The sequence below is a fragment of the Suillus plorans genome (genome assembly GCF_016647745.1).
Source record: "Suillus plorans strain S12 chromosome Unknown HD556scaffold_31, whole genome shotgun sequence".
In the NCBI taxonomy this organism is placed as follows: Eukaryota; Fungi; Basidiomycota; class Agaricomycetes; order Boletales; family Suillaceae; genus Suillus; species Suillus plorans.
Window position 1 is genome coordinate 75,117 of NW_024537415.1, and position 13,860 is coordinate 88,976.

Here is a 13,860-nt window from a genome sequence, read left to right on the forward strand (position 1 = left end):
GCTCACCATGGGGAATGGCTGCGGCCATGCTTGAAACTATTCAAGAACAGGTTCCTAATGGTCGATGCCTATGAAATCACTCATGACCTTTCCTGTTTCTTCCTCCTCGTGCACTGAGGCTACGTCATCGTATTTGAGCATACCATCTTGTTCACCACTTTATACACACTAATAGAACACATCATGAACTCTCGCTAATTTTACCCTAAACACATGCCAAGTCATAGATGCTATCTAGGATCTCCTTCTCGTTTTGTGTGTTGTTGGGTGCATGTCCGTGGCATATCGCGGCCAAATGCACAAATAGCTGGGACAGGTGTGTCCGCGCCTTCTTCAGTAAAGTGAATTGATGCATATATATAACATTTTTATTCTGCGCCTGACGAGAAGTGGATATCTCGTTTCGCTCGTGCAAATCGTCCAAGAATTTCCGACTCCTGCAGTGCACAGTTCGAGTCAAGGGCGCAGTGCGTATTTGGACTTGTTTTTTTCGCGCACGTACTGTCTGAGAACTGGTTGTACAGTGACTGTCATGCATTATGCCTTTGTGTTACCTGATTCACTCCAGTTCGTCTTTCTTGTGTTCACAACCCGCAATCTTGATTTTTCTAGCAGAGGCCAGGTTTAGAGCTATTAATACAATGAAGAAGTAGTATCGACCTTCTGGCCGAACTCCGATGGTTCTGTAGGCGTCATCAGGGGTGTACTAGTACTATTGGGTTTCGCTGTCATATGAGCGGGTAGAGGGGACTTTGTCATAACGGTATCGGCGTCCGTTTTTAATCTTTCTTTAAACCAATCGCCGTTGATTTGCTGATTTGATAAGGATCTCCGCTGTTTGTTTGGACCGTATCGCATCTCGAGCGACCTTGGGAGTTGTGATGGGACCTGTGGTGCCTGCTTTGCTCTTTCGTCTGCGCATTCCTTCCGTAGTACCTTAGAGTGGCCTGGCGCCCAGTAATGGTGAGTCGCCGTCTGTCATTTCGTGGGATGGATGGTCCAAGTTTGTCGTGGTCATTGTCCATTGTAGTGTCCTGAATTTGCGCTGGACGTCGATCCGTTACTTTGATCGTTGTCCTTACAACTTACATCTTTCTCCACTGGCAAGATCATTCATTCCCCCGATCTCTGCTTCATTTTCTCCCTGGTCTCTGGTGGACTTGCTTCCAGCTTACCGCTTCATCTCCCTCATTATGACTGCTTGTCCTATGTACCACCCTTCCCTTGGTCATAGGGTGGTAGGGACTTCGCGCTCTTCGCAACTCAACTAATTGAACATTGAACAGTTTGTGATTGGGGTTCCTGGTCTAGCGTCAAACAGGCTACTAGTGTAACGTGTTATGCCGTCAAGTTTGGACTTGTAGAGACACGGCGATTTCGCTGACACCGTCAGCTAACGTCATCTCTTGCTTATAAGGCACGTTGGAGTCTTGATTCTGCTTCGTCCTAACTTGGTCTTTAATACCAATGTCCGGAGAAACGCTTTCACTTCCCGCTCCATCTGATGAACAGGCGTACATGTATGTATCTGCCCTTGAAGGTGGACACATGAACGTTCCTTTGGACTTAATTCTTGCTGGTGATCAACCGGACGAACCGATAGTTTGCCCCTCGCTTGCATTCTTCCTACGTCACTCGAAGAGCAATAAACGAGTCGTCTTCGATCTAGGTATTCGCAGAGACATAAAAGAGTTTGCGCCTGCTGCAACAGAAAGGTTCTTGCCTACTGTAAATCAGACGGTGGCAGAGTCTTTGGAGGCGGGTGGTGTTCAACCCTCCTCCGTTGACGTGGTAGTCTTGAGTCACCTCCATTGGGATCAGTGAGCCGTTCAGCGTTTAAGGTGGTATGCATTTCCTAATTTCCATCAGCGTCGGAGATCCCTCCCTATTTACTACAGCCGAGTTTGTGCTCGGGGAAGGATCGAAGAAAGCTTTAGCGGACCCTGGCTCCTGCCACAATCCTGCAGCCTTTACATCTGTTCGTGTGCCGGAAGACCGTTTACGTTTCATCACAACTTTGGACCTAAACGTGGCAATTGGTCCCTACCCTTGCGCAATGGATATCTTCGGTGATGGCAGCATGTATATCATTGATGCATCAGGTCTCTCTCTAGTGCACGCATGGGACTAGGGAACATCACTTAGGCTTCTTTTTTGCAGGGCATGTTGCCGGGCATATTAACATTCTTGCGCGCACTTCCCAAGATGGTGCTTGGATCTTGCTAGGTGCGGATTCGGCTCATCACCCTGATCTTATCACGGGGAAAATGCAGATTGCGTACCGTGTCGACCCGAATACGTGCTCGGTGATGTGTGTGCACGAAGATAAGGAAGCCGCAGAGGAGAATATTCGTAGAATGAGGTCACTGTTAGAGGTCCCGAGGGTGCAGGTTCTGATTTCACATGATATATACTGGTATCAAGAAAACAAGAACAAAGACGTCTTCTTACCGCACGTAATACCGCCGCTCGTACAGTGATGGATAGTGGATGACTCCTGTAGTACTCGCACCAAAACGTGCGAGCACACCTTCACATTGAGAAACAAATGAGTCTCGCTTGTCACGGAAGAATCTGCGTAGTACAGAACAAGGTAGTGTTAATACACATGACGTCAAGTAGCGGAGTATGATTGACAGCTACGGCCTGTTACCATATATAGTCATTTCCCTTCGTACCGGCGCCTCAGCCGCTCTTCCCTTAGTCCGACCGAGGCCTGAGGGTACGTCCATCCCATTGTCTCCCTACGATAACAACACACTGTAATAGTGTTTACTGGTGTCTATGCGCTTAAAATCAGTCTGTTCCATCGAGACTGAGGTGCTTATAGTTACCGATGGCGAGGATGGCACGGAAGTCACCCGTGTGCTATGCTTGTTCCCCTTCCGTCATGCAGATATGTGTGCCTTGTTCTCCGGTACACTTGTTCAAGCTTGTCTTTGACGAGCACGATCTTGGAATGGAATGTGGATAGTCAATCATTTCTCGACGACTTAGAGCCGGACACTCTGCAGCTCCCAATCAGAAGTGCATGTCGACACGATCGTTCGCGCAACTCACATCTTTGGCGAGGTATTTGTCCCAAAAAAAACCAAGTACGTTCCATGAGACTCTGGCTATATTTACTGCGGGTTCCATGCTAACAAATTCGCAGATCACCATTCCTTAGAAATAGCACCTCCAGTGCATTATTCACAAACTTGGTCACGTCACTTATGACGGCTGTCCCGGCTTCTACGGTTTTTTCTTCCCTTCCGGTCATGTGAAGTGACCGCACCACTTCCAGTGCAAAACTATCACAAATACCGACATTCGCGCCTACGAATGGTACAGTATCTCGCACTCATCTCCCTCAAACTTAACACCATAAAATTGACTCTTTATATACATGCAAACCATTGCAAATTTTTCACACATGGGAGCTCAAGCGCTCCAATGCACAAGATGACAAGACGACATCGCCTTGAGAATTTTACAAAAAAATACTCACTATCTTAACAATGTCCCTCGGAAGTGGAAATCGCGATAGAAAGGAACGACGAATGTGATAAACTCTTCCCATTTTTTTCGGGATCAATCTTTTGGCAAAGTTCGAAGCAAAGCACTCCTAACAGACTTTTTTAGATCATCCAGCATATTGACCAACAGGTACAACTCCCCAATGACTCCCCAAAACACTGACAGTGCATCACACCGTGAGATGCACGGCGTCTCACTATTGATAAAATAGTAACATTTCGCATTGTTTGCTGCCTCAGGCTACCGCTTCTATCTGATCGTTCAAAATTTCCCCGACGTCCAGGCCGTTGCAAACCACTAAATATGTGACGAGTTTGATCATGGGATGGACTACTAGACGCAGATCCTCATAGCCAGCTACCAGGCGGCTCAATTCTTGACATGCCCTATGTGGGCTGAACTTCTGAAGGACGGGCGGGAATGTCCGTACCACAAGCCAATGCTACTTGTCTAGAGACCACAGGATCCGAGTCCTACCCCCGCCGTCCATGCCACATCTGGCTGATGCATCAAACTAATGAACAAGGCATTACCAGAGGGCACTAGAATTGGTAATCATTATATCAAATCTTTGGCCAGGCGCCCCACGTTCGTATCAAGATCCGAGACAGTCCATTTTGATTGGGGAGGTGATTATGTCTTGACCTCGCAACGGTGTTCTGCGTCTTATTTTCCTCAAATGCTCCATTGGCACATTTGCAGCAAAATGATGTTTTCATTTCGGCGAACAGCGTTGGATGACATTGTCAGCACTGCAATTCTCCGTGGAATACGGGACGTTGTACTTCGGTGATAACCTATATGAAGGTGATCGGGCTGGTCACTGCGAGATCAATCTGATGGAACTAAGTGCACCAATCAGGCACAGGCTAATCCGAGTCAGTAACAAGCTTCACAAAGTATTGTTGAGCACTGCCCTTGTATGAATGCAAAGCAGCATCGCCATCCAAACCATGAGGGCTGGGTGGCACTTTTGTGGATGGTGCTCTGCCCCATCACGCCAACATTCTTGGGGTCGCTTCCCCAATTATTTATTCATGCCCGTTTACAACGGTGAATTAAGGGCTTTTTGGGCTTGGCGGTGTTCTTCAATCCTCCGTTCTGCGAGTGCAGCCATTTCTCCGTGCGTCTTTTCTGCCATCAACGCCCTTTAACACCGTGTAGGTTTGATAAAATCCGGAGGTGATGGATTTGCTAGACAACAGTCGCCTGGGCATTCTTCCGGACCCCCTCAACCCCGCTGCAGCCGCAGGTATTGTCCTTCATTGAACCACAAATAGACCAACTGGGTCAATTACTCCACCCAGATGTGGAGATGCCCTTCATTAACGAATAAGTACTGTTCTTGCTGATGGTAGCATGAACCCCGAAGGCCATCTTAATTTAGGTACAATTAAATTCCCATTGCGACATCATAATAAAACCGCTCGTCATAATACATACCAGAATACACCAACCTCGATTGAGACATACGTGTCAAATGAAGAGTTTGCGAGCTTTCTCAAACGGAGTGACGGAGTCCACCAAGCTGGTATCCTGCGCCCGCAGCAGCGACTAGTCCTTTATTGGACTGACCGCTAACTTGAATAATATTAGTGACGTTTGCTATCGCAAAGTCTACAAGCAGCTCGCCTAAACCTGATTCGCCTATGGCGCCTACGTTGGCGTCTCTACAAGCGTCTATCTGCGAGTGTGTTTGTCTCCTGGAGTCGGGTATTTCCTCCAAACAGACGACTCGCTGTGCTGAGATTGTGGCTTTACATTCCTTCCGGCTGGATGGGCGAACCGCACGAGTATACACTGCCACTGCACCAATCCCAAACACCAGCCCTAGTGCCGGTAAAAAATGAGCAATGCCTTGTGATCATGATCACTGCCGAGGCCGAACACCAATCATGACGGTTGTCATTACCCTCAACAGGCGAAGCTATCGGCTATGATGTGTTTGGCGGCCCACTGGACCTGCTCATACCGCCACTGGGCACTGATGACTTCCTGGCTGCAATGTGGACATGATCATCAGCTAGTTGTCATACGTGTGCAGGCAATTCTCTTTTGGAAAACGGCGTTTGAATAACAAGCTGGATTGCCGCAGGGGGGCAGTAGGAACTATCCGGTCCAACAACATGAATTTAGGGACGTTCGCACATTTTATAACGTTTCATGCTGTAGAAAAAGTAAAAGGGTAGGTTAGGAGCCGTTTGTAACTTAAAATTCCAATCAGACGTGTCTTTGAATGCGTTTTATAATGTGCATGCGGCTCATATGACATGTCATACGCAATATGAATACGTAAGATGCGAAGCAGGAGGGTGGTACAATCAAACTGTTGAGGGGTACAGCATCTACATTCGAGTCAATATAAGGGTTGGGCAACGAGGAAACAGGGGGACGCACAATGCGGACGCTTTCACCAAATGCGCGTGGAGGAAGGTTAGATCTGAATTTTGATTTCACAACGCCGGAGTTGCCGTGTGGACGGGTGACACGACTGCAATTACAAACATAGTTATGAGACCAACTGCACTACTGTTGCAAATAACGGACAGACGTACCCCCAAATTACACGAACCTTCGATCCCTGTATCTCCCTCTTAGCTTTGTAGACGTATGCTACACGCTGTACACAAAACTGAGTCTATCTTTGAATGTAGAAAAGGGGAATGAAGGCGTACCTTGCCGAGGTAGAACTGGGCATCCTCCTTCGTTGTGACACCCTCGATCTGGATGAGGGAGGTGTTGGGGCGAGTGTTGCGCTTAGCACGCTTGTGGCTGAGGACGCGTCCCTTCGAGTAGAGTCTGTGCATCAAGAGAAAGCATGAGTACAGTCTTGACCTTGCACCGAGAAGCACTTCATCCGTATCAGATCTAAGCCATCCACCCTGTTGCAAGCCATCCACTGGGATCTTCACCAACGGAGTACGCAAATACGACACAGCGAAGCAAGCCAAGCAGATACTGACCTTGTTGAACCCATTTTGCCGTCTAGAAATCTTCCGCCGTGTCGAGGTCGCTGAACTTGAGGATGAATGGAAGGTAGCGTGACAACGTCACAGTGTAGTAACACGTAACACGTGACCATGTCACTTTTCACAAAGTATAAAGTGCGTCAAATATTTTTTTAATCTACTAGTCATCGTTGCAGACGTCTAGTGCTGCACTTGACGACGTCTTTACCAGACATTGTCGAGTAACGGAGCGATGGGACATAGAAGCTTTCGTTTTGTATAAGCAGCTGACTGTAGTAGAACTTGTTCTACGATGGCATTGCAGTTTACCACAGAATGAAACTACATCCTTCTCAACTTATCATGTGTCTTCGCGGGATCTTGGCTATTCGTGTTCAACTCAATAATAATAACAATAAGACATGGCGACTTCAGGTGCTCAGACTGGCCAGGCCTTTTATTGTCCGGCCGCCTTGGTCCGGCCCTTAATCCTAGGCTTACAGCAGTCGAGACTTTATAACTCAACCACAGCAACAGACTTTCAAGCACCCTACACATATACTCTTCCAAGGCTTCAGTGAACTCAAAGTCAGTTTGATTGCCAAATGAATCGGGTTGGCCCTTCAGTTTGGCGGCGCTTCTCTTCTACATCCTCGTCTCCAACTTTCTCAGCCAAACCTGCACCTTCCAAAGCACGTCATCATGTCCAAATTCCAGATACTTCCTTTCCGCTTGGCTATAGCCTGACTGGTGTACATTGCGGCGTGAAAAAGAATCCATCTGTTCTTGATCTAACAGTTATACTTTCGACCTCTTCAAAACCTACTTCCGCAGCGGCATGCTTCACTCGTAACGCATTCCTTGCTGCCCCGGTGCTCGTCAGCCAGGATGTACTTGAGAAAAGTGCTGGCCATGTCCGTGCGATCGTGACTAACAGTGGATGTGCCAACGCAGTGACTGGCAAGCAGGGTTTGGAAGATGCTTGGGCCATGGTCAAGGCCACCGATGCCCTTCTCCCCAAACGATCCAAGTCAGAGTCTGACAAAGATATCCACGATACAGTCGTAATGTCGACAGGTGTGATTGGCCAAAATCTTCCCATTTCCAAGATTCTCTCCGGAATTTCGTCTCTTGTACCTTCCAGTCTTGGCTCAGATTTTGCAGCCTGGGAGCGTGCGGCAAAAGCCTTCATGACCACTGATACATTCCCCAAACTCCGTGCTCGGACTTTCAGCCTGGGTGGACAGACGTTCCGTATGGCCGGGATGGACAAGGGCGCTGGCATGATACATCCTAACATGGGTCCCCCCACTAACCCCGGCCAACTTCATGCTACGTTACTGGGTTGTATCTTGACGGATGCTGCAGTTTCTCCGCAAGCCCTACAGTCTGCACTCACGTATGCAGTCGAGCGTTCCTTCAACTCTATCAGTGTGGATGGAGAAATGTCCACGAATGATACGATCGTTGTTCTCGCCAACGGAGCTGCTGCTGGCGAGACTAAGGAGATTGAGGAGCACGATCCTCTATTCCCAGCCTTCCGTAAGGAACTTACGTCCTTCGCCGCTGAGCTGGCTCAGCTTGTGGTTCGTGATGGTGAAGGTGCAACTAAATTTGTTACGGTGTCCGTAGAGGTCGGTCGTCCTAAGGTTATCCATCTGTTCTATTAGCCTAATCTGTGCAGGGAGCACCGACATTTAGCGATGCGCATCGTGTCGCATCGAAGATAAGCACATCAGCATTGGTGAAGACCGCATTGTATGGTGAGGATGCAAAGTACGTCAGTTCACCCTCGGTCGTGACTTGCCACTGATTTGGACAAAACTTACTTCAGTTGGGGCCGTATCCTTGCAGCAACCGGCTCTGTTCCTTTGTCCACACCCATCGACCCCTACCGCGTGAACGTCACATTTGTTCCGGCAGACGGTACCACTGCACTTCCAGTTTTAGTGCGCGGCGAGCCCGAGCTAGTGGATGAGGTGCGCGCGAAGGAGATCTTAAGCCAAGAAGATTTTGAAATCAAGGTGGATCTTGGCCTGGGTAGTGAGAGCGCCCAATATTGGACGTGTGACTTCAGCTATGTAGGTTCTGTGTGTTTTCCCTCTAGACGCAGGCGCTGATTCGTGATCACAGGAGTATGTACGGATCAATGGTGATTATAGAAGTTGAAGGAGTCTGTTCTGTTTGTTCTGTTCGATATGTTTGATATCAATGTTTTCTCGTGGCTGTTGGGGTGTGGGATCTGCAAGCCGTCGATTTGATTTCGGATATACTGTCGACACTACTGTGGCCGTGCATTTGATTGTCGCTGCGCAATGAGAACAATAACATCTCAGGCGTGAAGATCACGCTGGACCCTTGCCAGCTCTCGATCCGTCCTATTTGTTTTGGCGCATGCTGTGTCGCGTCCGGTAGAACTTCGACTCAGCAGGATATCTCCATGTTTTCCAACTTACTCGGTGGAGCTTTGATGACTTGTCTTCGTGGTGGCGTGCGCAAGAACTTCAGACATGAGCTTGTCTCCAAAAATCAAGACGCCTCGTGTTTGTAAACACCTGTGAGCGACTCAACTACACCCAATACAGCGAATCGTAATACACGATTTCCATCAATCCCTGATATCATCGATACCAACCCATAGATCCCAACGTGCTACAGATCAGCCATCAGCATCTTGATCGATCCCTCGAACACTAAGCTGTCCAGGTCGCTCCACATTTGCAGAAGCAGTATGAACAAAGGTTTCCATGCGCACAGGATACAGGCTCTTTGCGAATGCTGTGAGTCCTGTGTTTGAAAAGAAGAAACGAAACTGATATTACTTGTATTACTCAGGAATCCCTTATTTTGTCCTCGATATCCTTGTATAACGGTTAACACCATTCTGGGAGCGAAAAATGTATCAATACGAAGGCGGTCAGATTTGAGATAGCTAAGTCCATGAGATCTGGGCTGCATCGACTCTCGGCGGTGGACATATCCCATAGCTTCATACACCGTCGATGCCGAATCGCATGCTGATGGTTTGTCTTATATGTTATGTCCCCACCCCCAAGGACCACTATACATACCAAACGGCCCGTATAATTTGCAAATTGTATTATCGCAGTGCTTCGACTACATGATTTTGACCCTGCTTCAATACTTTAGGAAAGTGATCAATGGAGTGGCTTGAGATCATAATTCAAAACACAGCAGTTGCTCTCTTTGTCCTTATCTTAATTAAAGACTCCGTTCCTACGAGATGTAGACGACGACTTGCGTTTACTATGACACAACGTCCTGTGCGTGCACAATTAAAGAGCAAAACTACTACTAATCCACGCCTGCGGGTTGGCTACTGATTACGGCTGACCGAAGACGCGGACAGCATCGCATGCGTTTGAAATCCAGAATGCTAAATCAAAATCAGCCTCAACTCAGTGTACGCCGTGACTGCTGGTTTTGCCGCATCCAGATTGCGAGGTATTACATGTACATGTTGCACCCCGCACAGCGATTTCATCGACCTTCGACTTATCTCATCGATACGGTGCATCCGAACAAACACCGCGTAGCGACATCCGGCGGCGAAAAATCAGAAACAGAATTGCAAAACGATGTAATTGCTGTATGCTGCGATGCGCCAGATTTGATGTAGCACGAGGTCATCTGCGATTGATTCTGAACACGTTCGTTGGGAATAACGATATGATGTGTCCATTCGGGCCGAGTATTCCAGTCCGACTGCATCAGTAAGATCCCCCGCGTACAGCTGGGGGCGTATCATGATTATATGAAAGTCAATGTGATATAATCGGGAGGTCTATCCTCCATTACGTCTATACGTTCACAACAACAATTTCGCGGGATGGGGGAAATCATCTTTGTCGCCTGAGAATATCAGCTATGGACGTTTACATCACGTCGACGAGCTGAATGTTGGGAATGATGTAAGGGTCCCGCAATTGGCGGTACTAACAAGAAACCACTGATCAGTTCCGAGTAGCAAGAATATAATGCGGGACGTACGTTGGTAGCAGCTTCGAAGGCACAAGCATACTTGACCAGGGTGGCCTCGCTGAACCGCCTACCATAGAACGACAGACCAAAGCTAGATAAAATAAAGAGATAAGCACTCGATATGTAGGTAAAGAACACCATGCCTTACGGGAAGTTCGGCCCTAGCTCCACCAGCGTGCCACGTGAGTTATAGGTAACGTTCGTAGTTGCGGGGTAGTAACCAAGCGGGACTGTGACAATGGGGTACCCAGCGATGGCTGCATATCCTGGTGACATCGAGCTTGGAATGATTAGGGCATCAAGATCATACGTTTCCAAAGCACCAAGGATTGCTAGGTATGTTGTCATGCAATGTAGATGACATCAACCGCTGAAACTCACTGGCATTGGATCCATAATAATATTGTTGAAGCAGCGCAGCATAATAATCAGCATCTCCCATGGTGATATTAAGACTCGCAGCACCAAGCCACCTGATGCGATTCAAAAAGGTAAAGAAAATTAGATCCCATCATGATGGGTCAACTCACGTTGCAATGTTGCGATCAGGCTGTCCAACATAAACCTAGTTAATAATAACACATTTGTGAGTCACGCAACGCACGTAGTCCTCTGGAGCATATGTCTCCGTGAAGTTTATGAGCTGTTGGAGGTTTCTATGAAACGGCAATGAGCGACGAAAAGTGATCAAGAGTCTAACAACGCACACAATGTTGTTGGGGTTGGTCGTCATTTCGTTGAAGTAGTTTGCGACGTCATAGACAAAGTCAGCACCGACGACCGGATCCGTGGTGTACTGAGCGAGGAACATTATGAGTTATCAAAAGCAACAATTAAGCGAGAGCCTCACACCCGCCCCAGTAAAGTTCTTGTATCCAGCGAGGTCTGGAAAATTAGCATTATCCACTATCGTAGCACCAAGTTTCTTGAAAATGTCGATGGATGCATTAAATGCTGTGATTTCTGGACCATTGGTCGAAGACACCGTCATGGCGTTGCGCGGGATGCCAATCTTGGCATTTTTTAGACCTTCGCTAGTGCACTCGGCTGCATAATCAGGAATAGTTTCGAATGGGATAGCAGATGTATAGTTGTCGTGGGAGTCTTCGCCTGTTGAAATCATCAGACCAATAGGTTTGACACGCATCAGAAACAAACGCGCCTGCAATCACGGACAAGATGTATGCCGCATCCATCATTGTTCGCGTCAAGGGACCGATGGTATCCTGAGTCTGCGAGATCGGGACAACGAGGTATCTGCTGGTCAACCCGACAGACTGAAATAATAATACAGTTTGTATATATCCATAGATCAAAGCAGACATGGAGACATACAGGCTTGATTCCAGTTAAACTATTTCTGCTTGAAGGAGAGATGATAGAGCCAGATGTCTCCGTCCCTACAGCAGCAGCGGCCAAACCGATGGATGAGACGACCCCAGGACCACTGCTGGATCCAGACGGGTCTTGCATCGGGTAGTAGGCACCCATAGTCTGACCGCCACGAGACGTCCATCCATTCGTTGAGTTTGACGAGCGATAATTGGCCCATTGAGAGAGATTGCACTTCCCGATAATGATTGCACCGGCAGCTTTGAGCTTTGCCGCAACCGTAGAATCGCTCGGCGGAATTGCACCAAGCAGGGCAAAGGAGCCGGCTAATACGTATTGAGCTGAAGCGGCGTAATATATTCGGTATTTGTCACTGACCGGTGTTATTCATCTTATCAAGTGTCGCGATGTTGTCCTTGATGCATATCGGGATGCCATGCAGCTTTCTACAGAACAATCAGATCGAGGAACATGGAGATCAGAATAAATAAAAATACCCTCTAGTTGATCCATCCGCTCTTTCAGCGTCTAGAGATGCTGCTATCACAAGAGCATCTGGGTTGGTCTCGATGACCGCATGCAAAACGGGGTTGACCTCGTCTATACGAGCCACGTATGCCTTTGAAAAAAGAGAGGATTGAAATGGATCGAAATAAAAGAGAAAACTCCCATACCTTGACAAGGTCTACACTGGTGAACGTGCCAGCCGCAAGACCAGATTGGAGATCGTCAATTGTCGCGTATAATAAGTCCGGCAGGGCCTGTCCTAAGACGACTATTAGTTTTCGAGATAGAAGATCGCGGGTCTTGGCATACCATTCTTGGGACTGGTTCCATAAGTGACATAGGCTAGCCCGGAACCCACCGACAGCAACGTTGAAAACACCAAGCTGAGCTTGATCGCAAACATAGGGATGCTGAAGAATTTGTTTCCACACGCAGATTTTTGTTCATGCAGTACCATCATATATACTGTGCATGAGCTTCAGGACATGTCATGGAATAAAATCGTTGTCAGCATACGGCGCAAGTATCAGCGATAAGGTGAGTATTATTCTGCACGTACATGAGGCATATGAAACACTTGACCAGTTGGCAGAATCATCATCAGGAGGTGTCGCGTGGTATCGACACCCAAATAAGAGTTACGTGATCTTATCTCCAGCATGATGCTCCCTCCTCGTGACCAGGTACGCAAGGCTATGTTCAAGGCTTGACGGTATGCCGAAGCCGTGGCTTGAAATTCTGGATACAGAAATGAGAGGAAGTGAAGGAACTCCATGACACAACCAATGCGTGTTCTTGAAGACAGCGCCCTTCCGCGGGACTCCGGATAGTGCCAGGTCATACTAGTACTTTGTGGACGAGTTGCGGAAGTGATTAGTTGAAAGAGCTGTAGATCTCTCACCTTCTGCACTTCCAGAAAGTACAACGTGCCACCGGGGCGATAGAGCACCTTTACATAACTGAGTTAATAAGGCTTTTGCCACAAGAATCTGGAGTTTCTCGTTGTTCGAAACTTCGCGGCGAATTGAATGAACATTGAACACGAAGGTTTCCGAGTCGGCAACGTGTCGCAATGCCAATCCGCGACGATGAAACTGCCGGAATCGCTGATGGGGACGTCGGCTGCGTAGAATGTTTGCGTAGGTTTAGTTACATGTAGTAGCTGAGCGTTGAACTTTGCATTAGGATTGGCCCGCGGGCCGTCTGTGACCGGCCGCCGGCATGCCACATGCACGAACCTCTCTTACTTCTTCGATGCACGGCAGATGGGCCCAAGACTCCTCATTCTCCAGTTCTTCGTACAGGATGATGAAACGTTATCACTTCTAGGGAATTTACGTATGCCTTCGTTTTCTCGAAGCATGATTCGGACGCAGTTGAGCATGGCACACGGGTGATGTTTGTTTTGCGTTGACTATTTGCAGATTAGCTCGAGACTGATCAAGTAGTATGACTACATAGCAAGCAATACCTACCGAAGATTCACGTTACGAGGGGGCTCAAAGGGGCTCATCAGTGATGCCGCCTCATCGGCATCAGATTTCGAAAGTAT

At 47.9% G+C, this 13,860-nt stretch overlaps 4 protein-coding genes across 4 annotated transcripts; 2 read left to right on the forward strand and 2 right to left on the reverse strand.

The window, feature by feature from the left end:
- Positions 1 to 1,088: 1,088 nt before the first annotated feature.
- HD556DRAFT_513822 (beta-lactamase-like protein) lies at positions 1,089 to 2,590 on the forward strand. The gene is made up of 3 exons (XM_041310829.1): positions 1,089 to 1,820; positions 1,870 to 2,102; positions 2,161 to 2,590. The coding sequence occupies exons 1-3, from the start codon at positions 1,468 to 1,470 to the stop codon at positions 2,478 to 2,480; spliced, it is 906 nt and encodes a 301-aa protein (XP_041159717.1). The 5' UTR covers positions 1,089 to 1,467; the 3' UTR covers positions 2,481 to 2,590.
- A 3,250-nt stretch (positions 2,591 to 5,840) lies between these two features.
- Positions 5,841 to 6,326, reverse strand: HD556DRAFT_1237979 (ribosomal protein L35A; the record flags this gene model as incomplete). The annotated part of the gene is made up of 4 exons (XM_041297939.1): positions 5,841 to 5,864; positions 5,917 to 6,010; positions 6,075 to 6,139; positions 6,195 to 6,326. 4 exons carry the CDS (start codon positions 6,324 to 6,326, stop codon positions 5,841 to 5,843), a joined length of 315 nt encoding a protein of 104 aa, XP_041159718.1.
- A 312-nt stretch (positions 6,327 to 6,638) lies between these two features.
- On the forward strand, positions 6,639 to 8,865 carry HD556DRAFT_514987 (arginine biosynthesis bifunctional protein ArgJ beta chain). Its single transcript, XM_041310831.1, has 4 exons — positions 6,639 to 8,101; positions 8,152 to 8,243; positions 8,302 to 8,548; positions 8,601 to 8,865. The coding sequence occupies exons 1-4, from the start codon at positions 7,073 to 7,075 to the stop codon at positions 8,634 to 8,636; spliced, it is 1,404 nt and encodes a 467-aa protein (XP_041159719.1). The 5' UTR covers positions 6,639 to 7,072; the 3' UTR covers positions 8,637 to 8,865.
- A 1,498-nt stretch (positions 8,866 to 10,363) lies between these two features.
- On the reverse strand, positions 10,364 to 12,711 carry HD556DRAFT_1443694 (glutamyl-tRNA amidotransferase subunit A; the record flags this gene model as incomplete). The annotated part of the gene is made up of 14 exons (XM_041306652.1): positions 10,364 to 10,423; positions 10,479 to 10,560; positions 10,618 to 10,801; positions 10,851 to 10,942; positions 11,000 to 11,019; positions 11,074 to 11,125; positions 11,177 to 11,265; positions 11,320 to 11,579; positions 11,611 to 11,746; positions 11,805 to 12,127; positions 12,180 to 12,247; positions 12,299 to 12,420; positions 12,476 to 12,567; positions 12,618 to 12,711. 14 exons carry the CDS (start codon positions 12,709 to 12,711, stop codon positions 10,364 to 10,366), a joined length of 1,674 nt encoding a protein of 557 aa, XP_041159720.1.
- Between the last annotated feature and the right edge of the window lie 1,149 nt (positions 12,712 to 13,860).

Bases quoted from the DNA above. Each gene is read 5' to 3' on its own strand.
- HD556DRAFT_513822 (XM_041310829.1), top strand. From the start codon at position 1,468: ATGTCCGGAGAAACGCTTTCACTTCCCGCTCCATCTGATGAACAGGCG. The intron at 1,821-1,869 runs GTGAGCCGTTCA...AATTTCCATCAG, and splicing joins AGTCACCTCCATTGGGATCA to CGTCGGAGATCCCTCCCTAT. The intron at 2,103-2,160 runs GTCTCTCTCTAG...TCTTTTTTGCAG, and splicing joins GTATATCATTGATGCATCAG to GGCATGTTGCCGGGCATATT.
- HD556DRAFT_514987 (XM_041310831.1), top strand. From the start codon at position 7,073: ATGAATCGGGTTGGCCCTTCAGTTTGGCGGCGCTTCTCTTCTACATCC. The intron at 8,102-8,151 runs GTCGGTCGTCCT...TAATCTGTGCAG, and splicing joins TTGTTACGGTGTCCGTAGAG to GGAGCACCGACATTTAGCGA. The intron at 8,244-8,301 runs GTACGTCAGTTC...AACTTACTTCAG, and splicing joins TTGTATGGTGAGGATGCAAA to TTGGGGCCGTATCCTTGCAG.